We start from the raw sequence: 23283 nt of genomic DNA, 5'->3' as shown, positions 1-23283 counted from the left end.
AGGCTGAGGAAAGCTGAGCTCCAGGGCTGGCCCTGCAGAGAACTTGCTGTAGGCCCTTGGAGGAGTCACTAAGATGTTCTGAGCCTCAGTTTCCAAACAAAAAAAAGGGGGAATCAGTGTTTCATAACTAACGAAGCAACTTTAAACAGAATGGTCAGCTTACATGTACATGTGCCACTGCTAGCACTGTGCATCTCTCAGGATTTGTTAAATGGGATTTCTATAAGACAGTGAACCTGAGCTCTGAGTCACTCTTGACTGTACGCATGAAAGGACAAGGTCTCTATCAGAACTGTAATACAAGGTGAGCACTGGGCATGTGGTGACAAGGAATACAGGATACACAATGCACACTTGTCAGATGGATAGCTGGATGGATGGGTGACAAGGAATACAGGATACACAGTGCACACTTGGCAGATGGATAGCTGGATGGATAGGTGACAAGGAATACAGGATACACAGTGCACACTTGGCAGATGGATAGCTGGATGGATGGGTGACAAGGAATACAGGATATACAATGCACACTTGGCAGATGGATAGCTGGATGGATAGGTGACAAGGAATACAGGATATACAATGCACACTTGTCAGATGGGTAGCTGGATGGATGGGTGACAAGGAATACAGGAGACACAGTGCACACTTGTCAGATGGATAGCTGGATGGATGGGTGACATGGAATACAGGATATACAATGCACACTTGTCAGATGGGTAGCTGGATGGATGGGTGACATGGAATACAGGATACACCGTGCACACTTGTCAGATGGGTAGCTGGATGGATGGGTGACATGGAATACAGGATACACAGTGCACACTTGGCAGATGGATAGCTGGATGGATAGGTGACAAGGAATACAGGATATACAATGCACACTTGTCAGATGGATAGCTGGATGGATGGGTGACAAGGAATACAGGATACACAATGCACACTTGTCAGATGGATAGCTGGATGGATGGGTGACATGGAATACAGGATATACAATGCACACTTGTCAGATGGATAGCTGGATGGATGTGTGACATGTAATACAGGATACACAGTGCACACTTGTCAGATGGAGAGCTGGATGGATGTGTGACATGGAATACAGGATACACAGTGCACACTTGTCAGATGGATAGCTGGATGGATGGGTGACATGGAATACAGGATACACAGTGCACACTTGTCAGATGGGTAGCTAGATGGATGGGTGACAAGGAATACAGATTATATAGTGCATACTTCTCAGATGGATAGCTGGATGGATGGGTGACAAGGAATACAGGATATACAATGCACACTTGTCAGATGGATAGGGTGGATGGATGGGTGACATGGAATACAGGATACACAGTGCACACTTGTCAGATGGATAGCTGGATGGATGGGTGACAAGGAATACAGGATACACAATGCACACTTGTCAGATGGATAGCTGGATGGATGGGTGACATGGAATACAGGAGACACAGTGCATACTTGTCAGATGGATAGCTGGATGGATGGGTGACATGGAATACAGGATACACAATGCACACTTGTCAGATGGGTAGCTGGATGGATGGGTGACAAGGAATACAGATTACACAGTGCATACTTGTCAGATGGATAGCTGGATGGATGGGTGACAAGGAATACAGGATATACAATGCACACTTGGCAGATGGATAGCTGGATGGATAGGTGACAAGGAATACAGGATATACAATGCACACTTGTCAGATGGATAGCTGGATGGATGGGTGACATGGAATACAGGATACACAGTGCACACTTGGCAGATGGATAGCTGGATGGATGGGTGACAAGGAATACAGGATACACAGTGCATACTTGTCAGATGGATAGCTGGATGGATGGGTGACATGGAATACAGGATACACAATGCACACTTGTCAGATGGATAGCTGGATGGATGGGTGACAAGGAATACAGATTACACAGTGCATACTTGTCAGATGGATAGCTGGATGGATGGGTGACAAGGAATACAGGATATACAATGCACACTTGTCAGATGGATAGCTGGATGGATGTGTGATATGGAATACAGGATACACAATGCACACTTGTCAGATGGGTAGCTGGATGGATGGGTGACAAGGAATACAGATTACACAGTGCATACTTGTCAGATGGATAGCTGGATGGATGGGTGACAAGGAATACAGGATATACAATGCACACTTGGCAAATGGATAGCTGGATGGATAGGTGACAAGGAATACAGGATATACAATGCACACTTGTCAGATGGGTAGCTGGATGGATGGGTGACAAGGAATACAGGATACACAATGCACACTTGTCAGATGGGTAGCTGGATGGATGGGTGACAAGGAATACAGGATACACAATGCACACTTGTCAGATGGGTAGCTGGATGGATGGGTGACAAGGAATACAGATTACACAATGCACACTTGTCAGATGGATAGCTGGATGGATGTGTGACAAGGAATACAGGATACACCGTGCATACTTGTCAGATGGGTAGCTGGATGGATGGGTGACAAGGAATACAGGATACACAATGCACACTTGTCAGATGGGTAGCTGGATGGATGGGTGACAAGGAATACAGGAGACACAATGCACACTTGTCAGATGGATAGCTGGATGGATAGGTGACAAGGAATACAGGAGACACAGTGCATACTTGTCAGATGGATAGCTGGATGGATGTGTGACATGGAATACAGGATACACAATGCACACTTGTCAGATGGATAGGGTGGATGGATGGGTGACATGGAATACAGGAGACACAGTGCACACTTGGCAGATGGATAGCCGGATGGATGGGTGACATGGAATACAGGATACACAATGCACACTTGTCAGATGGATAGGGTGGATGGATGGGTGACATGGAATACAGGATACACCGTGCACACTTGTCAGATGGGTAGCTGGATGGATGGGTGACATGTAATACAGGATATACAATGCACACTTGTCAGATGGATAGCTGGATGGATGGGTGACATGGAATACAGGAGACACAGTGCATACTTGTCAGATGGATAGCTGGATGGATGGAGAGGGGATGGATGAATGCACAGTGACCGAGGGTCTATGATTCTAAGACTTTGCTCTGGCTCTAGAAAGCAGGGGCATTTGTGTGTTCTGTGTAGTACTTACCACCTTATTAAATTTTGTGTAATTATGATCATATCCAACTTTATCCAAAAATTTAAAGATATGAAAATATTTTCACATACACTGCTCTTTGAAATAACTTTGATGTGTGTTTAAGCACCACAAAATCATTGCAATGCGTGCAAATGGGAACGTAAAGCAATCTGCATCAAAGAAACCTGCTGATGATGACTTGAATCGGAACTGAAGGAAGTGCTCTGGACTGTCTCCCCTGGTGGCAAGAATCTAGAGTCAAACACACTAGTTATAATTTATTCTCAGTGTCTCGCAGGCATGGAAAGCCATGACACGGTGGCAAAAAACAATCTAAATGAAGGATCCTGGTGAACAACACCCCAGCAGAAGGATCAGGCCATCAAGGAGAGAGGCGCCTTTCTCTGAAGGGAGGAAGGAACCTCCACTGTGATATGGCCTTGACTAAACAAATTCAGAGTTGGTGAACTCAAGGGGCTTCCATAGCCTAGACAGCTCATAGCAAGAGTCTCGGGTGATTGCTGATGTCATATATAAGAGTGCCAATTGTTAAATCAACAACGGGAGTCACTGGGTTCATGCTCCCCTCGCAGGATCTCTGTCCTTAACATGTTTATCTATGAAACTCAAAAACAACACTACTAGTCGAACAATACCCTATACCTGGTTCGGTTGTGTGAGTGCAACCTGTTGAAATCCCTGCTTAATATATACTAAATTGATCTTCGGTATATGAAGGTAACTGAAAATGAAACGCGATGAAGGGCGGGATGGGAGAGGAAGTGGGTGAGGGGAGGGCCACGGGAGGGAGGGAGGTCGGGGGGAAGCCACAACAATACAAAAGATGCATTTTATATTCTACTTAAAACTATTGGTTGAGCTCTGTAATTAATACACAATTACTCTTAGGTGTTTAATCAATGCTATAACTAGTACCCAAATAGTATTTTACACTTTATGTTTCTGTGTGTGAGCAAAATGTGGTAATCTTTACTTAACATACGCTAAATTGATCTTCTGTATATAAAGATAATTGAAAATTAATCGTGATGTGAAAGGGAAGGGGAGAGGGAGTGGGAGAGGGGAGCGTTGTGGATGGGAGGGAAGACACGGGGGGTGGGGGCTATTGTGGTCCATAAGCTGTACTTTGGAAATTTATGCTCATTAAATAAATAAAAAATAAATTAAAAAAAATAAAAAAAATAGAACCAAAAAAAAAAAAATTTATTCTCAGTGACACTCCGGGACTGAAACATGCTATGGCCTCCGATGTCCTTCATGATATTATCTACTAAACACTGCCATCCAGAGGTATCTTGCAGCCCCTGGGTTCAGGTGTTTCCTTACGGTACTTTGTAGGCAGAACCTGTACGTGCTGCCCATCTGATGGCTTCGTGTCACACAGGAGGACCTAAGAGAAATCTTACTAACAGTAAGTTAGGAAGTTGTATTACCCAATTGTTTAACACACAGATTCTAGAGCCATATTTCTTTGGTTCAAATCCTGACTTTACCACATCTAGCTATACAAGGAAAGTGAGTTGCTTAAGTTCTCTGTGCCTTAGTTTAATTTTCTCAAAATTACTTTAGGGGTTATAAGAGATAATATATGCGAAAATAATTATGTTGCATACATCAAAATGTTTTGTGATTATTACAATATCACTAAACTAGACGTTACAAGATATCAAGAACTCATAAAATAATATACTGAGACCCTTGCAAAAAATAAGGAAAGCCTCTAAGAAGGAGGTCCTGAACTCACCCACACAGTTGAATCCTTGCTCCAGCTCACATACCCTTGAGCACCCGTCTCCATTTAGAAGGTCTCCATCATCACACTCTTCCCCAAGGCTCCTAGGAGATAAAACAAATTGTGTGTGTGTGTGTGTGTGTGTGTGTGTAGTCGAAATGATTGTTCTTTTCCAGCTACCATCATTTAAATTCTTAAAACATATCATTATTTATTAAAAAGTATAAGTATAATCTGGAAAAAAGTAGGATCTAAGGGATTTTTTTTTTTACAGAAAAATGCAAGTATATGGACATGTAACGTGGATACTGGCTCAGCTATGAGTGTTGACTGGCATTTCCAGAGGGGAGTGGGAATTCCCAGAAGTCAAGTAGCTCAGGGCTCTGAAGTACTCAGGAGATATAAGGGGATCCCCACAGTTTCTGTTAGAATGTCTGAACCTTAGAAACAGCCCACAAGACTTATAACAAGTAGAGTCTTAGAAATAGCTACCTGGAGGGTGGATGTTTTTCAATTAAATCTCCACTTTGAATGACCACATTCCATATGCGAGTGCTAGTTCAAGTCCCAGCTCCACCTCTTCCAATCCACACCCTGGTAGGCAGCAGATCATTGCTCAAGTACTTGAAGTCTCTGTCACCCATGTGAGAGGCTTAGATTGAGTTCCAGGCTCCTGGCTTGGGCCTGGTTAAATACTGCCTGTTGCAGGCAGGCAAATTCATTCATTCTCTCTCTCTCTCTCTCCCCCTCCCTCCCTCCCTTTTACATAAAATGAAAATACGTAAATTTGAAAAGAGAGAAAAGCTGCATCTCTGGTCTGGTTTTCTCTTCAGTGTTGCCTGCTATCTCTGTATGTTTCCGTTGTTTTGTTCTATCTAGACAGGGTCTGAGATGTTGTGGGATTGAGTCTCCTGTTCATATACCAGGAGTCTTAGGTGGCCCCTTTAGGATCTTTTCTCCGTCCGCGTTTCTAGGGCCCAGTCCCCGTTTTACTGCTTACCACTTCCCAGTGGCTCACAGTGTGTATTTCAAGAGAGAAACTAATGAGAGCAGTAAAGGTGTTCTTTTGTTTGGAAGTTTAAATGTTCATACACCTAATGACTAAATGTGACTTGAACTGGGGGAGCTGAGTCTATAGTGATGAGGAAGTAAAGCATGACATGAGAACAAAATAGGCAAACTTGAGTTGAAGTTCTTTGCCAGAACCAAGGTTTGACCCTTGCCTCGATTCTTCACTGTGTTCAAAATGAATGTGTATTTTACCCTACAGATAAAGGACTTTATAATGCTGAGTGTTTTCCAATACAGGACATCACTAATATCTCTAACCATTGTTTACAGGGTTCCTCAGAGATGGATTAAAGATTAAATAATTAGATATGCAAATGCTCTAAAATGAAGTCAAAGTATATAGTAATTACAGTGATTCAATAGTTATATTTTAAATAACAAGCTGGAGGTGCCTAAAGGACATACGAGAGATTTAGAACAAAGAAACTGGAGGAATTAAGAATACTTCAAGTTCTTTTCCTACATAAAGGACATGTGATGCAGTGACAAGAGACTGTATTAGGTATCCCATCTGATGTGTGATGTCCAACCCTGCTCCAAATCAATTATGCCTCAATTTTTTCCTCTATGGAAGAGGATTGAAACATCAGTGTTTCTCTACCTGGGATGTAGATTGTAACTTGGAGGTTGGCAATTTTATATGTTCATTTTGAAGATAACCTAAATACTTACAGGATAACCATATGCAGTGATACCCAACAGAAATACAATGAACCACGTATATAATTTCTATCTCCAGTAGCCATTAAAAAGGTAAAAAAAAGACACACATAAGATTAATTTCAACAATAGAGTCCATGGAACATATTCAAACCACCATTTCAATCTGAAATCAATGCAAAGTTATAATGAAGTATGTTACATTCTTATTTTTGTTTTGCAGACTAAACCTTTGAAATCTGGATTTTATTTTCCAGTTACAGTTACAACATAGCACAAATCAAGTATTTGTGTATTTAGGTTCAACTAACACAAATTGTTGTTGGGATGGGCATTTGGTCTCAAAATTAAGACACTCACTTGGGCACCCACATCCCATATTGAAGTGCTTTGATTCCTAGCTCCACTCCCGATTCCTGCTTCCTGCTAATGCACATCTCAGGAGATATTTGATGATGACTCAAGTAGCTGGGTCCTGCTACCCATGTGGGAGTCCTGAGCAGTTCCTGGCTCCCAGCTTGACTTTGATCCAGCCTTGGCTGTTGTGGATATTTGTGGACTGAACTAACAGATGGGAGATTTGTTCTCTGTGTCTCTCTGCCTCGTAAGTCAATCAAATACATACATAAATAAAAGTTTTAAAACTACTCAGGTTGCTCCAAATATACTGAAAGGTTTTCCAATGTTATAACTGAACTGATTTTAACTTTTAAACTAAAATACTTAAAAGAAATGAAATTAAACTTTCAGTTCCACATGCTACCTCTCATGGGCTACATTTCAGAGCCTCGGGAGCTCCGGGTGGCCAGTGGCTCCTGGGTTAGATGGCCCAGACACCACTGACCAGTTTGTGGATGATTACTGCTCACAGCTTCAGGGCCATCCACTGTGTCCGTCTGGATGTTCCTAGTGACAAGTGATATCCCAGCGGGCTGGCTGATTTGTGTGGCTCCTTCCAGTTCCATGTATAATGGAGTGCCCAGAGCAGAAGCAAGCTTTCATTCAGCAGTGCTAAGTGCTCTGCACTGAGAGACAACACAGGGAGACATTCTGAAGAACATTTTGATGAGGAAATGCATGAGACCTGGTAGCCAAGCAGTGCTGCCTCAGGTGACATTCCCAGAAGGCAGAGGAGCAAATGCGCAAAACCCAGAGTAGTAAGAGGGTTCTTCACCAAACGGCAGGTGTGGCATCCTGGGGCTTAAGAGGCTCCGCGACACAGGGAAGAAGGTTTTGTTCAGTGAGGGCTCTGCCAGCATCATCATGGTAACCCAGCCCCCAGAGATCTTAACTGGCAGGCTGCAGACTTAAAATGAAGCGGCCAGAACAGGGAAAGCATCAGCAGTGACAGTCAGATTTGTTCTGTGGGCATGTGAACCACCCCAGGCAGAAATCTGATTTGAGATGGGGGAGGGGAGGTGGGTATAGATGCTGAGAGAGACAGGCGAGGGCAGCAAACTAGCAAGATGTGGGTACCATGAACATGACCCCAATCGTTTCCACACATTAAAGAGGCCTAATTGCTGCTCATACCTATTCATTTGAAAGGCAGAGTTATAGACAGACATGTAAGGACAGAGAAAGACCTTCCTTCCACTGGTTTACTCCCCAAATGGTCTCTGGAGCTCCATCAGGGTCTCCTACATGGGTGACAGAGGACCAAGACCTTGGGCCATCTTCCACTGCCTTCACAGGCTCACTAGCAGGGAGCTGGATTGGAAGGAGGGCAGGTGGACCCCACCCAGTGCCTATATGGGATGCCAGCATTGCAGGTGGTGGCTTAACCCCTGTACCACAACGCCTGCCCCTGAAATTCATACTTCCATGAAAAGAAACAGGTTTACCCTATAGCTTTAGTGATTGCTAAATGAAGGAATGGGATCCTAAGAAAGGCTTCTGAGTGGATTCCATATTGACTATAAGGTACAATGGGAATATATACTATATATTATATAGTATATATATATATACACACTATATACTATATATATATATACTATATATATATATATATATACTATATATATATATAGTATATAATATATACTATAAGGTACCTGGTCTGGGAAACTTAAAATAGGCCATCTTAATAGGATATAAATCTAAGGCAGACCCTAGTGCTTGGTCTTCTAGCCTCCTGTTCCCAGGAGTTTAATGCAAGCAATAAATTAGGTTTAGGAGAGCACTAATGGCACACTGATGCTGGGTGACCAGTTGCCTGGATTTCCTGGGCCTTGGAAACTTTTCAGTGTTAATATTGGGAACACTCCAGGCAGACTGGAATGGATTCAGGAAAAGGAACATGGTGTGTTAAGAAACCAAAGGCATGGGGCCAACACTGTGGTGTAGTAGGTTAAGTCTCTGCCTATGACACCAGCATGCCATATGGGTGCCGGTTTGTGTCCCGGGTGCTCCTCTTTTGATCTAGCTCTCTGCTTATTGCCCAAAAAAGCAGTGGAAGATGGCCCGTGCTTGGGCCCCTGCACTCATGTGGGAGACACGGAAGAAGCTCCTGGGTTCTGGCTTCAGACTGGCCCAGCTCCAGCTGTTGCAGCCATCTGGGGGTGAACCAGTGGATGGAAGACCTTTCTCTCTGTTTCCCCCTTTCTCTGTCTGTAGCTTTACTTCCCAAATAAATAAATAAAATCTTAAAAAAATAAACCAAAGGAGTGAGAATCTAAGACAAAGCTAATTCCTGCTTCCAGCTTCCTGCTGGGAACGTGGTATGTTACGACCAGGACAGGGTGTCCTGGCTCACACATCCCTCACCCCCCAGTACTCACTTCTCCACCTTCCCATTTCCGCAGTAAGGAGCTCCATGGATGTGGACCAGGGGAGGGGAAGCTTCTCCCAACTCTGCCCCTGCTTCAGCTTGAACTTGGTACTGGTACAGCTGCCCAGGTGTGACCTCCCTGTGGAAACCAAGGAGCTTGAGACCACAACATCCACAAAGAAAGACACATCCACATCCTTTGTAAGTGCTTTGGAGGAGTTCAGGGAACTCTTATGGGGAACATACATATTAAACCCACACCACACCTGACACCCAGATTGAGGCTTACAGAGCAATACAATGTTGGAAACCAAGTTTATTTCCATACTCACCCTGGCAGATGAGCAATAAATGCTTGCTGAACTAATGCTGACTTTAACAGCCCCAGAGAATCTAAGTGGACGGTACTTCAAGTGTGTTTTCTCCAGAGCAAAACAAACCAGCTATTGAAAATTCAGTCTTTGGTAGCTTTAATCCAAGAAACCAGACAATAAAACGCTTCAGAGGTTGAGCCCTGCAAGGACTTTCTTGGGTCTGTGGATCTCAGTTTTCTTACTTCTCAAGATAATTCTTGTCTTAGGGAGAATAAATACTTAGGGGTAAGAGCAACTGTTATAGAAGAGATGAGAACATCTTCTGCTGTCAACTTGGGGATGCAAGAAATTCCAGAATTGGAAAAGCATTCAATTACTTCCCAATGCCTGTATTCCAGGAACGAAGTAGCAGCCGCTGACATCAGGATAAAAGGAGTGGCCCTCCCTAGAGCCCAGGTGCACTGATCTGGTGGACAACGTGAGAAGTGGCACATGTAGAAAGGAGAATGGGTTCAAGAAGAGGAACTGCTGGTTCCAAAGACAAATCTGCTCTTCATCTCCACTTTGTCCAGTGCCTGCTCTAATTGGAAAACTACTGCTGACGTCTAGCCAGTATGGGAGCTACTCTGAAGGACAGATTCTCAAAGGGTTGCGGGAGTTGCCATCAGCAATCGACCAAGGCCTCCCTTCCTCAACACACTCTTGAGCTGAGACACAAAGCCTCCACTCCCACCTGAGACAGCCACTGGCAAACAGGACATGGCTTGGGGTTTTAACACTTTTAAAGGCCATCCTAGTGGCTTGTAGGCACTTTCATGGGAAAGACACCTGAAAACTAAAGACGTTGACACTTCCAAGTTAATGTTCCCTTTCAGGGAGCAATCCTCTCATGAGAATGACAGGTATTTCTAAAGCAAAAGCAGTTTTACATCCTAATCAGTGTTGATGGTTTCTACTGTACTTCCTGTCCAGCCATGCACAAAAGGCTCACAGGGCTGACTAGGGATGGGACTGGATGCAAATGCCAAGATTCATCAACTCCCTGTGGGGAGACACTCAGCAGTAGGCAGCCCAAGCCTTCAATCATCTGATTTCATGAAAGGTAGCATGTGACTGAGGAAAGACGATGAAAATGAAATTTGGCTGGAAAATTGGATTTTATTTAAGATTCTTTGGGGGGGGAGGGAGTGAGGGCAGGGGAGAGAGAGAGAGGAGAGAGAGAGAGAGAGAGAGAGAGAGAGAGAGAGAGAAACTTTGTCTCATCTGCTGGTGAGTTCCCCTAATGCCCACAATGACCAGGACTCAGCTGGGCCAAAGTCAGGAGCTTGGAACACGATGCAGGTCTCCACAGGTGGCAGCAACCCAATCACTTACGCTCTCACTGCTTCTTCCCAAGGTCTGCATTGGCAGGAACCTGGAGTCAGAAGCTGGAGCCGGGACTCGAACCCAGGCACTCCAATGTGCGATGCCAGGCACCTTAAGGCAACCATTAGGCTGAATGCCCACCCTGGAAAATGGGACTTTAATTCTGAGTCTGCCATTTAGTGGCTATTCAAGCACATGAAAGCCAAGTCTGGATTCTCTCATGTAGAAAATGGAATTCTATTGGCCTTATTATTAAATATTTATGTATCAAGTTAGAAAACAAATGTCATAGTAACTGTCTTACTAGAGAAGCTCAAAACTGATATTTTTTCCCTTTTTAAGTTCACCCAGTGATCCATCCTCCATTTGCATGAGACTGTAGCTTTGTTTTACCACTTCACTGTATTCCAGAGCTAATGAAGAGAACAGGTATGGGAAGAGTATGTCAGGAACTCCGGGTGGATCACTCTGTCTAGTGTTGTTATGGCTGTGGCAGACTGTCAGAATCTCCTCGGCCCAGAGGCACCCTCAGCAAGGTGACTTGGCTGCCTCTCCCAGCCCAGGGTGAGCCTATTTAGCTTGATCCCCCTTGGATCTGGAATCCACTTTGTGCTGTGCTCTGGCTGGTGGAGCATGTTCATGAGGTTCATAAAGCAGAGATCTGAGGGGTGCAAACGCCTTGCGGCTTGCTCTCCCTGCTGCACTGCCATGAGAGGCAGCCCAGGCCAGGTCTTTGGAGACTGTGAGTAAAGAGGCCCTCATGCTCCTGGCCATGCCAGCTGTCTCAGCTGAGGCCTACAATATGTGCCTGAGGTCGTCCCAGGCCATTGAGTTCCAGCCAAGTCAGCCCAGACAAGAATACCCAGCCCACCCATAGAATCATGAGGAATGAGGTCTGCTGTTTTAACCCACTACGTTGTGGGATGGCTACCAGTGTAACAAAACAATAAAAATGAAAACTGCTACAGCATCTCTGATAAAATGTTTGTTTTACCCTATTTCTGTCCACAGAGTGGTATTTCAGGACAACTACATCTACAGAGACAGCAGCCTCCTACTGAGGACCTTGGGGTAAGCACCTTGTTTCCTCTGTGTTCCCCCAGCCCTGAAGCACCCAGTGCCAGGAACATAGCTGGAGTCACTCTATGTAGAAACAAAGAACAGAAGTAGGAGGAAGCAGAGTCGGAAGAGATGGGCAGAGGCGGAGGGCAGAGGAGACGAAGGGAGGGAAGGCAGGAGGGGAAGGGAGGGCCAGGGAAAGGAGGCAAGAATGGAACACACAACAGGAATGAGTCACAGGACCGAGCGTGCTGTCCGCAGGCCCTTGGCCTCTGTGCTTAGCTAAGGGAGAGTTGACTGTAATTTGCGAATGTTATAGGTGCCATGGCAGATTGTCCAAAAGCTACAGCAAGGGATCAGAACTCAAACTGTCACCTGACAGGAACCGAGGGTTCCCACCAGCTCAACTGTGACCATTACATTCAGTCCAATGGAAACCCCTCGAACACTGACCTCCATTCTTTCCCCATCATCATGATGACAGCAGCAGCCATCAGAGCACCGGCTTGGCCCTATCTGAGAAATGTCCTGCCTGGCCTTAGATATGCTGCTTTAGAATAAAATCTTCTTTGAGACTCTAGCCATTTTTCTGACTGAGGACATTCCAGAACATTACAAGGTGGGGACAAAAGCAATCAGACCATCCCCAAAGCCCCAAGAAGCCCCCTGGTTTAGAAGTCGCCTGCTGCCCTACTCACATGTCTGTGAACTTCCTGCGAGGATGCGTCACCACCACGGACGAGCCACTGGTGAAGGGGGGCTCGCGGAGAACCCGGTATCTCACAGGCCTGCAGCCGGAGCACAGAGGACTCTGGGGCCGAGAAGTGAGGAGGGCTGCGTCGATCTCCATCCGCTCGTCAAATGTGTAGACCTTAACGCCGGAGACCTTCCCCTCCACATGCAGCTTGATGGTGAGCGGGGTGTCACAGAAAGTGTCCAAGGGGCCCAGGTGCACAGACCCCTGCTGTTCCAGCAATATCTCTGTGTCAAAGAGGGCCTGGGAGGAGCCCATAGACAGGTAAGTGACCCAGAGGGTCAGGGTGTCGGCGTGGACCGGGTGTTGGAAACGCAGCTCCAGGCTACAGCCCTCTGCAGGACAGGGCACTGTCATGTTCATGTGGTACAGGTGCAGCTCAGGACTCCAGGCTTGCAAGCTCGGCTCACAGGGCTGATCCACATCGGGAGGACCTGGGGGAGAGGTGGGCAGACGTGGAGGAGCTGCCATGAACAATCTGAAAAAGCGCAGCCCCTTCCAGTGTCCCAAACAAGGATAAAGAAGGAGAGGACCATGGCTTCCTACAGAAACTGCTCAGCTTAGTGGGTTAGATTTAAGTTCGACAAAGGACCAAGGTGTAAAAGTGCAAAGTGTTACGTTCCTTTTCACTCTGTCACTTCTGCAGGCTGCCCGTTAGCAGGGAATTGGGAATGGAGCCACCGGGGACAGAGGTCTTCTATCTGCTGGTTCACTCCCCCAAATGGCTGCAAGGACCAGGGCTGGGCCAAAGGCAGGAGCCAGGAATTTCTTCTGTGTCTCCCATGTGGGTACAGGAACACAGAAAGAGAGAGATCTTCTATCCCCTGGTTCACTCCCCAAATGCCCACAATAGCCAGGTCTGGGCCAGGCCAAAGTAAGATCCAGGAACTACATCCAGATTTCCCAAGGATCCAAGTACTTAGGCCATCCTCTGCTGCATCCCACGAGTACTAGCAGGAAGCTGGATTGGAAGTGCAGAGTAACCAGGACTTAAATCAAGCACTCCAATAAAACCTTTTTATTATTATGAGCTCATGCTGAAACAAGAAGCAGAACAGGAGCATTAGCAGGAAGCTGGACTGGGACTGCAGGGTAACCAGGACTTAAATCAGGCACTCGTGCTAAAACACGAAGCAGAATCCTTAAAAGTGGACTTGGTTTGCCTCAAGACACAATGCAAAAATCAGAACCCAGAATTTCCAATTACCTTCACCTCTGTGAAATAACTTTGAACTGTTCCAAGTATTAAAAATAAGAAAAAGTACTGGGTCAGGGAGTTAAACAGGTGTTATACTACCAGCACAGGACAAACTGTTAGCCACAGACAGGACTTTTTATGAAATGCCATTCTCTGAGTCCAATGTTGTAAATTTTATATTCACTTTCCATTCTTCCCTGAAAACTCTCATTTGGAGCAAGTCGTATACAATCAATCAAGTAAATGGTCTTCCTCCAGGTTTCTCCTTGGGATCTGTCACTTGAGTGACCAGGAACCCAGTGACGGACTTCTCCAACTCTCTGGCCTCTTGCAGGTGCCATAGATCTAAGGATCATTGTCCTCCTTTTTTTTGTCCTAGCCAAAACTTCAAATGAACTCAAGCAGGACTGGGCCAATCCATCTTACCAAGTAGTTTTCAGGATCTTAATAAATATAAGGAAAAATACAGAGATGATGATTGGTGATACGGTGATGACTGGGTAAACAGTGATGATGGAAAAAGTCAAGCCATCCATCAGGGGATGCTAAACATCATGTCAACAGCATTTCTGGACTGGAGCTAGGAAAAAACCTCATGCTGTAATTTGTCTCAGGGGCACTGATGTGCATATGTGAGTGAGTATGTGACTGTTTGAAGAGTTGAGGGAGGGACAGGAAAGAGATAACGAAAAACATCTTCCCCATCCGAGAGCCTAGCTTAGGTCATATCCAGAGCACAACCAGTCCCACTGATTAATAGACTCATAAAACAGCACAGATGAGAACGAGCAGTGTGGAACACCTAGTCCACCCTACCCTCACCCAGTCTTGCTCAGCCAGTGTGTGAGTGTTCCCTGCAGCATGTTCTCTGTTACTATCTTGATACAGAGGAGCAAGAGGTTAGCTTGCACTGCCATGTGGCAGGGCTGCTCCAGGGCCAGCTGACACAAGTAACACCACAGGCCGCAGCTATCTCACCCTAAAGTCACCAGCTGAGTCGGCCAACTTCTCTATCATTCAGTCCCATATGCTGGCCATGACCTCACCACAGCCCATGGACTTGCCCAAAACTACTTGGTAAGATGGACATAAGGGACATAACGGACATTCTGCACATAGAGGCAACAGGCAGTCTTCCCAAGGCTGTGGAGGGGTCCAGCAAACCACATACAGACACGCACATACACACACACGTACACACACACATACACACACACACACCCCACCTTTTTTTCATCATGTCACTGTTCCACACTTTCCCTCTCTCCCCATTCCTCCAGGGAACAGATCTGAAATCCATGATACTTTACCCACAGCCTCATCCGGGGTCCAGTAACCCGAGGAGTCACACACCCGCCGGGAGGAAGCCGTGTGCACATACTGACGGAAAGTCCCATCTTCGCTGCAGGAGCCACACACACTGCCTGGAGTCCTGGGGAGACAAAGGGACGGAGGTGGGGAGAGTCCACCAGAGCAGCTGGATGAGAAAATCAGGAAGGTCTTTGAGAAGGACAGGGTGACAGTTAGTGAGGCCCTAGAGGGCGACTCGGAACACAACTACTTCAATATATTTTCTTATGTAGACCTCATTTTTGCAAATATTCTTTGTGATACAAAAATCCCAAGGTCACAAAGCAGAAACATTTAACTAGGTCAGAAAGGAGGCCTATAGAGACGCAACTGGCCAGTCTGTCCTAGGAACAGGAAACACTAATTACAGTCTGCATCCTTCAACACAAAAATCCTCTCCACCCTGACCCTCAAGAAATCATCCAAAGACCCCTTGCACCACCCATACCAAACTTGTCCAAAATTCTCAGATATTTACTGAGTGTATGTGTTCTTAGGTCTGAAGATGCTTACTTTTAACCACCTACACAATATTGAAGTCATACGAAACATGAAGTCCCTGGGCTTTCCATTGCCTAGGGGCTACTCTGAATGCCCTACCAGGTTCCTAGGTTCTTCCTGAAATAGCTCCCACTCACTGTATTTCCATGACAAGGAACATATTGCCATTCCACAAAGCCATCACACCCTCAGCGCAGCTCTGGGCTCATGCTGTTTTTTCTGCTGCCAAACTGCCTCTCTGAGCTTCTCTCTTTAGTGAACCTTCTACTCACCCTTCAAGACCCAGTCAAATGGAACCTCTGCAGAGGCACGTGGCCTCCTCCTCTGCTTGGCCGGCACTCCCTTCTCTGTGCACCCACGGAAGCGCATGGCTCCTAGCTCAGGACACTGCTCTGTGGTGCCGAGAATTTCCGCTCGCGCCCTCTCCTCGCCACTGATGTGACTAGGTCCAGACCAGTCTCTGCTCTCCTTCTAACCTCAGCAGTCTCACTGTGAACGCTGGTTTGGGGGATGGCCTTGAGCCGATTAGGAGTCTGTGAAGAGCTCGACCAGCACCTTTTTGGAGTAACCAGGAGAGGCAGGAATAATAGCCAAATAGCAAGGAGGATTATTTCTGATTCTTAGAATCTTTTTAGATGTCAAATGGTGAAGGACACATATGAAAATAAAAATCTCAGTTTGGAGCCTCCAAAAAAGTAGAGAGAGAAGAGCAATAGCAAATGCTAAAAAAAAAAAAAAAAAAAAAAAAAAAAAAAAACAAACCCAGATTGTTAAATAAGGGTAACAGTTACGATAGCAGCTCCCACTTGTTAAGCACTTCGCATGCTTGGCGTGGTGCCACTACGTGCTCTTCATAAATTATTTCTGATCACCGTAATAACCCTGTGTTTACCAATGAGGAGAGTCAGACTCAGAGAGGTTCAGGAAACTGCCACAGGTTACAAGCTCCTTCATTCTTAGAGCAAGCTCCCAAACGCCATTTAGTATCTAGCACTCTGGCAACTCAAAGGTGTAGCCGAGATCCAACCTCGCTGACTCCACTCAGCACTCACGTCTAACGTGGACACAACTCCAAACCACATTTCCCTGATGCACTTGGCCCTTCCTGGGCCGCTGTGGAGTGCGTAGCTGGGGCTCCTCTCTGACATAAGGATTCCAAATACCAACTGGGGTGGAGTAAACACAACTCCAAGCATGACACAAATCGCTGGGTATGTGACGTGAGTCCCCCAGACACACGTGTTGGGAGGCCTCGAAACTGTAGCCCACCTCGCTGAGCAGAGGAAGCAAACTGTAGCCTTTTCTGCCAGCAGGCTCTCAGCAGGCCAGCACTGATGTCTGCTTTATCGTAACGTTTGTACCAGAGAGAGAATGGAAAGATTAAATTGTTTACATGTGTTACATAAACTGATGTAAAACTCTGGTCTGCACATACCCACAGAGGACTTACTGTTCAGCCAGTCCGACCGAAGCTGCACGGGGTCACACTCGCAGGAAGATGGTTCTTACACACACCACATAGATGTGTGTTGACTCACAAATGGAGCCTGTGTGAGCCCCAGAGTGATGATAGGGAAGACTACCTTGCAGCATTGTGGGGATGTTACACATGACATGCATAAGGACAGGTGCTAAGATCTTAGGAGGTAGGACAGCACATTGAAGAAGGATTCACTGACCTAATCCCACCCTTGACTCTCCCTGTCCTCTCTTTTTAGGCAAAATTGGGGGGAAGACATAAAGCCTGCTCCAGGGTCATTCAGATGCTTAACTGGAGCCTGGCCCCCAGATGGGAGTGACACAGAGAAGAGGGGCTATCTACCTAAATTTCTACCTTAAATTCAAAGAATTTTCTATTCTGTGTTCATCATGTCTGAATCCCAGTGGACTCCCCAGTTCATCTCTGTTGAGTTGTGAGGTCTTGGACCAGGCTCCCTATGTTTCTGAATGCCTCAGGTCTCTCACTCATCTAGTAGGAATTATGCTAACTATAAGAGCTGCACAAGACAAGGGCTGACAAAATGCCTAGCACAACATTCCCATGAAGTAGGACCCAGCGGGTGCTGGCTGTCACAACATGTTGGCAGGTGTTGACAGAGGCTTGGGCACAGGTAACCCATGGGGTTCTGCTCCTCCCAGTTAAGCCACATTTGTCTCCCTCCTGCCCATCAACTGTCAGATGTCATTCTCCGTCCTACCTTTGTCTGTTTTTACAAGCATTTCCCTGGCATTCATCTATACCAATATGGACAGGAAGAATGACAGCTGGTTTTAATTATCATGCTTCTCTTCAATAACCATGTATTAGGTGTCTTTTGTGACAGGCCAGGAGGCAAAGATACAAAAAACAAGCCTGCCTTACCTCCAGCAGTTGCCAATTGAGAGGGGCAGATAGGAAAATGATCAGACCATGACAAATCCATCACAGGCCAAAAGAGGGGGCTTCCTAGGGTGCAACAGCAGGCAGAATGTACGAGAAAAGCCCTCATGCGTCAGATAAGCCCCTGCTGCACTGCTTGCGGCAGCACCTCACCCCAGAACATGCCTTCCTGCTACCCTCCAACAAGTGTGCAAGCAGTGAGTCACTGTTGCACCGTCACGCCGCAGAGCAGTGGCTGCCTGGGACAGGTGACAAAAGCCCTCTCAGTTCAGCCCCTTCAACCCCATCACATTGGTCAACCTCTTCAGGCCGCTCATGGAACAGGAAGCACACGTGACGCACCACTGGATTCGCACGCAAGCCCCACGAGCTCTGTTGCACAGAGCAGACTGGAGGAGGCAGCCCTGAGCAGTGCTGCACATGTGCAGGCCTCCAGGTAGGGTCCCCCTTGCTTCGCACTCTTCTCTTTGCTCATACAAAATGCCACAGGGAGAACACACCAGCTTACCTGTCATATACATCCCCACTAATAGGAGGCAGCCAATGGATAGTGAGGGACTTGTGGGTCTGTCCGATGACCATGGGCGGGATGGGAATAGGGGTGGGCTTTCTGCTTTGACTCCACTGCTGATATACAAGGTCCAAATAGCAATGCATTCGGGCCACTTGGTTAGGGGTGAAGCTGTCAGTGCAGTCATCATCTGCAAAGACACAAAAGGGAGCACAGCAGATAGAAATTTTTAACGTGTGAAGTAAATCCCCACAGGGAGACATCCCGCCACGTTCACGGCTGAGTGTCCAGCACCCAACCTAACACCTTGGACTCAATAGGATCAGTAGACAATTTTTGAAAGAATAAAGGCATTTTATCCAGAAAGCAGGTAAGCCAAAAGTGGGGCAGGAAAGGCAAAGGCACAGCGTTTTGTTATCTCTAAGGCCAGGCTGGCCCAGGCTGAGACTCAGGCCCTGGGGTGCAGGGCTACTCTCAGCGGATGGCTGCTTGTTCAACAAACCACAAGATGGCAGTGTTTTAGCAGATGACTTTTTCACTTGCGAACATTGAGTAGCAGACACCTGCTTTCTTGCCAAGGTTAATGAGTATTTAGTGGAGGTGCTTGAGGGGAGAAAGTCAAAACATGGAGGAGGCAGTGGGTCTGGGCATGGTGGTCCCAGCTTGACCTTTGGAGCAGGCAAAGTCTCCCTATTAGGTAACATTTTTCATAGGGCTGGAAAGGGAGTTCTCTCTCTTTCAGGGACTTTTCCATTGAGAACACACCAGGCAAATACTGTCTCAAACTGCTTCTTAAATATTTCTTCCACAAACCTCAAAGGTGGCACCTGAACAGCTCTGGCCTCTGTTCCCTGTTATCTGGTTTCTCTGCATCCAGTAAAAGCCACTGTATCCTTATTGTGGGAGGCAGAAGTGCTGGTGATTATGAATCTTACGCACCACAAAGATAAATGGATGGAAGCATCCTGATAGGTCACACATGGGACCAGCTCACCACTCTGTCTTCTCTTAAAAGCCATCCCCAGGGACCAGAGGTGAATCCTCTAGAACCTATCATTAAATAAGCCTTCTGGAACTCAAAGGAAAATTCTCCTCCCTACCATTAGAGTAGATTTTCAAACCCAATAAGTTCTAAATTTGGGGGATAAATCTGAGTTCATCATTAGGAGACTGGTTAGCACTGTTTTTTGCCAGTAACACAGAATGTGAGAGACAGGAAAGAAAGGTAACCTAGGAGCTAAATCTAGGAAGAGCAAGACTAATCAGTACAGGGCCAAGAACACACTGGTTTTTAAAATGAGATGGCCCCTTTTTGGGTGGTGATGGGGTGCAAGGTAAGAATCAGTATTTGGCTAGAGATAGATGAGGAAAATTTGAAATATACTTTAAGTAACACAAAACAAGAGGAATTCTGAGCTTAAGTTAACCAAGCCACCTTGTTGACTGTTAATGGTAATTCAAAGATCCTGAAATCTTTCCCCCATCACTACTGGACTCTCCAGCAGAGTACATGCCTATGAATAGCCATATTCCAGAAGTTGGAGGAGTCTCAGCTTTGGCTTTGCTCCTTTTACTATTCAGGATACAAGTATGTTTTTCCTTTAATCTTTGGTAGAAGAGAATCCAGTCACTAGACCCCTTCATGTCTCAGTATTTCTCTAAGATTTTTAAAGTTGTGACAAAGAATACCCTGTAATGAATACACTCAGACATAAATGACCCTATGGAAATCCTCTCTACCCTCACGGCCCCCAGAGAGCCCCAGGGTAACCTCAGAAGAAAACAAATGCATCAAGACCACCGTGATACCTGTGTAGCTCATGTAGTTGCGGAATGGAGCCCCTGGAAAGTGTGTGAAGCCACAGGTGTCATTGGTGGGCTCTGGGTCCCGGCACAGCTTACTCTTGGGAGTGGGAGCCGTGTCGGCGCACAAGTCTCCTGTTTCCATGGATGGCACCATCTCCCTGCAGGGGTCGTCACAAGATTCCCTCTCGCTGACCCCCTTGAACACGTGGTAGAGTCCCAGGACATGACCCACCTCATGGATCATGATGTTGGTGTGGCCAGGCATGCCGTAATAGGATGGGTTGAGGACCACACCACCTGCAATGGAAGTGTTGGGAAACAATTGCTGAGCATAGAATGAATAGCAGCCCTCCAATCCTTAATTGTGATCTCTGATAACATCAGGTATTCCACTTTAGTCTCTAAGATGACACCTGTAATGTCAGCAGCATCCAATCATTGCTCTTCTCTCTTGTCACAAGCCACCCTGAAGTAATCCATAAACATTCCTTCAACCTGTATTGTGAGTTAATGCCATACATGAGCCAGGGATAGCAATACCAACAAACTATCACGAGAGAGAACCAGGATTCTCAGCCATGTATGCACACTCAATCACCTGGGTGGGGTGGAGACGTTGTGGCACAGCTATTTAAGCTGTTCCTTGGGACAACTGCATCCCATATCAGGGTGACTAGATCAAGTCCCAGCTACTCTCCTTCTGATTCAGCTTCCTGCTAATGCCCCTGGGAGGCAGAAGATGATGCTTCAAGGACTCGGGCCCCTGGTGCCCACATGGGAGACCCAGATGGAGTTCCAGGTTTTTGGCTTTAGCCCATCCCGATTATTGTGGGCATGTGGGGAGTGAACCTGCAGATGGAAGATCTCTCTCTTTCTCTCTCTTCCTGACTTTCAAATTATTTTAAAAAATACAGAAATTTTTTTAAAAAAATAAAGCAATCACTTGGGGTAGTTGAAAAGTGCAGAATCCCAGGGGCCGGCGCCTTGGCGAGGCGGTTCAAAGCCCTGGCCTGAAGTGCTGACATTCCATGGTTCTCTTCGGATCCAGCTCTCTGCTATGGCCTGGGAAAGCAGTAGAAGATGGCTTAAGTCCTTGGGTCCCTGCACCCACTTGGGAGACCCAGAAGAAGCTCCTGGCTTCTGGCTTTGGATCAGCGCAGCTCTGGATGTTGCGGCCATGTGAGGAGTGAACCAGTGGATGGAAGACCTCTCTGTCTCTACCTTTCTATAACTCTGTCTTTCAAATAAATAAAATGAGTCTTTAAAAAAATGCAGAATCCCAACCACAAAAGAACCAAATCCAAATATTTGAATATGGAATTCATGCATCACCGTTGTTTTTTAACTTTCCAGTAGGAGAACCATTGGTGAAAGTAGCTGAGGTTTTGAGCCAGGGAACTCTGATTCTGAAACCAGACCCCTCCACATGTCAGCCCTGAGGACTTGTTCAACTCTGACCTCTCAGAACTCAGTTTGCTGTCTATAAAGTAAGGATGATAACAAGAGTGTCTTGTATTTTAAGTATTTATCAATCCCTATACTCAAGGAGCTAATATCCAGTGAGACAAAAGACAAGTCCAGCTGGACTACCATGAAGCTCATAATGTCACAGGTGCTTAGGAATATGGTCACTCCCGTGGCTCCCAGATGTCCACAGGAGCACCAAGGGAGAGAAGAGACCCTTTGAGAACAGTCTCTGTCCCCTTCCAATTGTCTTGTCAGGTACTTCCACCTTCTTGCCCTTCTTCCTCCATCACACTTTGTCCCTCCACATATACTTAAACCCTGCCCTTCTCTTTTTCTTCCCCACTTCTAATTCAGCTTTGCATGAAGAACAAAAGCAGGGGCCTATGTTGTGTACAGCCAGTTAAGTTGCCACCTGCAATGCAGACATCCCATATCTGGTTCAAGTCCTGGCTGCTTCACTTTCAATCCAGCTCCCTGCTAGTGCACTTGGGAAGTGCTTGGGCCTCTGCCACCCATGAGGGAGACCAGGATGAAGTTCTAGGCCCCTCGCTTTGGCTTGGCCAAGCCCTGGCAATTGGAGCCAATTGGGTAATGAACCAGTGGATAGAAGATCTTTCTCTCTCTCTCTCTCTCTCTGTAGCTCTGCCTTTCAAATAAACAAATACTTTTTTTTTAAAAAAAAGCAAATTTTTAAGAAACAGGACTTAAAAGCTACAGTGCACCTTTAAGATTTAAATATCCACATGATTAATATTTCCCAAATTGTGTTAATAAATTCTGGTCCTGAGTGATACTTTGAAAAATTGTTATCAGTGGTTAAATGTTTGAGAAAAATGTAGCTTGCCATACTCTCCTCCTGGACATCACAGTGTCTCTGAGAACTGTTATACTAAGGGCTCTGAAAGGTACTAAAGCAACTGTGTTTAACCCTTTGCTCACCAAACTCTTTTGAACCCAGACCCCACTTGGGATAAAATTTATTTTGACATCATTAGAATATTGGGTTTCTTGCAGCACAATTCAAGAAACATTACTACCTATGAAGAAAACTCCCAACTAACCCTTATTTTTCATCCAGACCTCTTCCTCTGAGAAAAGATCCCCTCATCCTGCAGCCAGCTCAGTCCAAGTCCTTTTGTGTTCTCCTCCAGTGACAGAGAGGGGCTGAGGGGATGGCTGGAGTTTTCTT

The 23283-nt window shown here is 46.0% G+C and overlaps 1 protein-coding gene across 9 annotated transcripts in view; it reads right to left on the bottom strand.

The window, feature by feature from the left end:
* The window catches only part of PAPPA2 (pappalysin 2), a 611815-nt gene that overhangs the window by 147796 nt on the left and 440736 nt on the right, over window positions 1–23283 (bottom strand). For 8 of the 9 annotated variants that reach the window (XM_051856950.2, XM_070077164.1, XM_051856953.2 and 5 more), the window contains 6 exons: window positions 20631–20924; window positions 18819–19011; window positions 15390–15511; window positions 12826–13315; window positions 9400–9528; window positions 4898–4989 (listed from right to left, as the gene is read on the bottom strand). In XM_051856950.2, coding sequence (XP_051712910.2) covers window positions 4898–4989; window positions 9400–9528; window positions 12826–13315; window positions 15390–15511; window positions 18819–19011; window positions 20631–20924 — 1320 coding nt within the window. The remainder of the gene's footprint in view (window positions 1–4897; window positions 4990–9399; window positions 9529–12825; window positions 13316–15389; window positions 15512–18818; window positions 19012–20630; window positions 20925–23283) is intronic. The other variant, XM_070077165.1, reaches the window with a different exon arrangement.

This window comes from Oryctolagus cuniculus, chromosome 7 (assembly GCF_964237555.1).
Source record: "Oryctolagus cuniculus chromosome 7, mOryCun1.1, whole genome shotgun sequence".
Classification (NCBI taxonomy): Eukaryota; Metazoa; Chordata; class Mammalia; order Lagomorpha; family Leporidae; genus Oryctolagus; species Oryctolagus cuniculus.
This window is presented reverse-complemented; position numbering and strand designations above follow the sequence as displayed.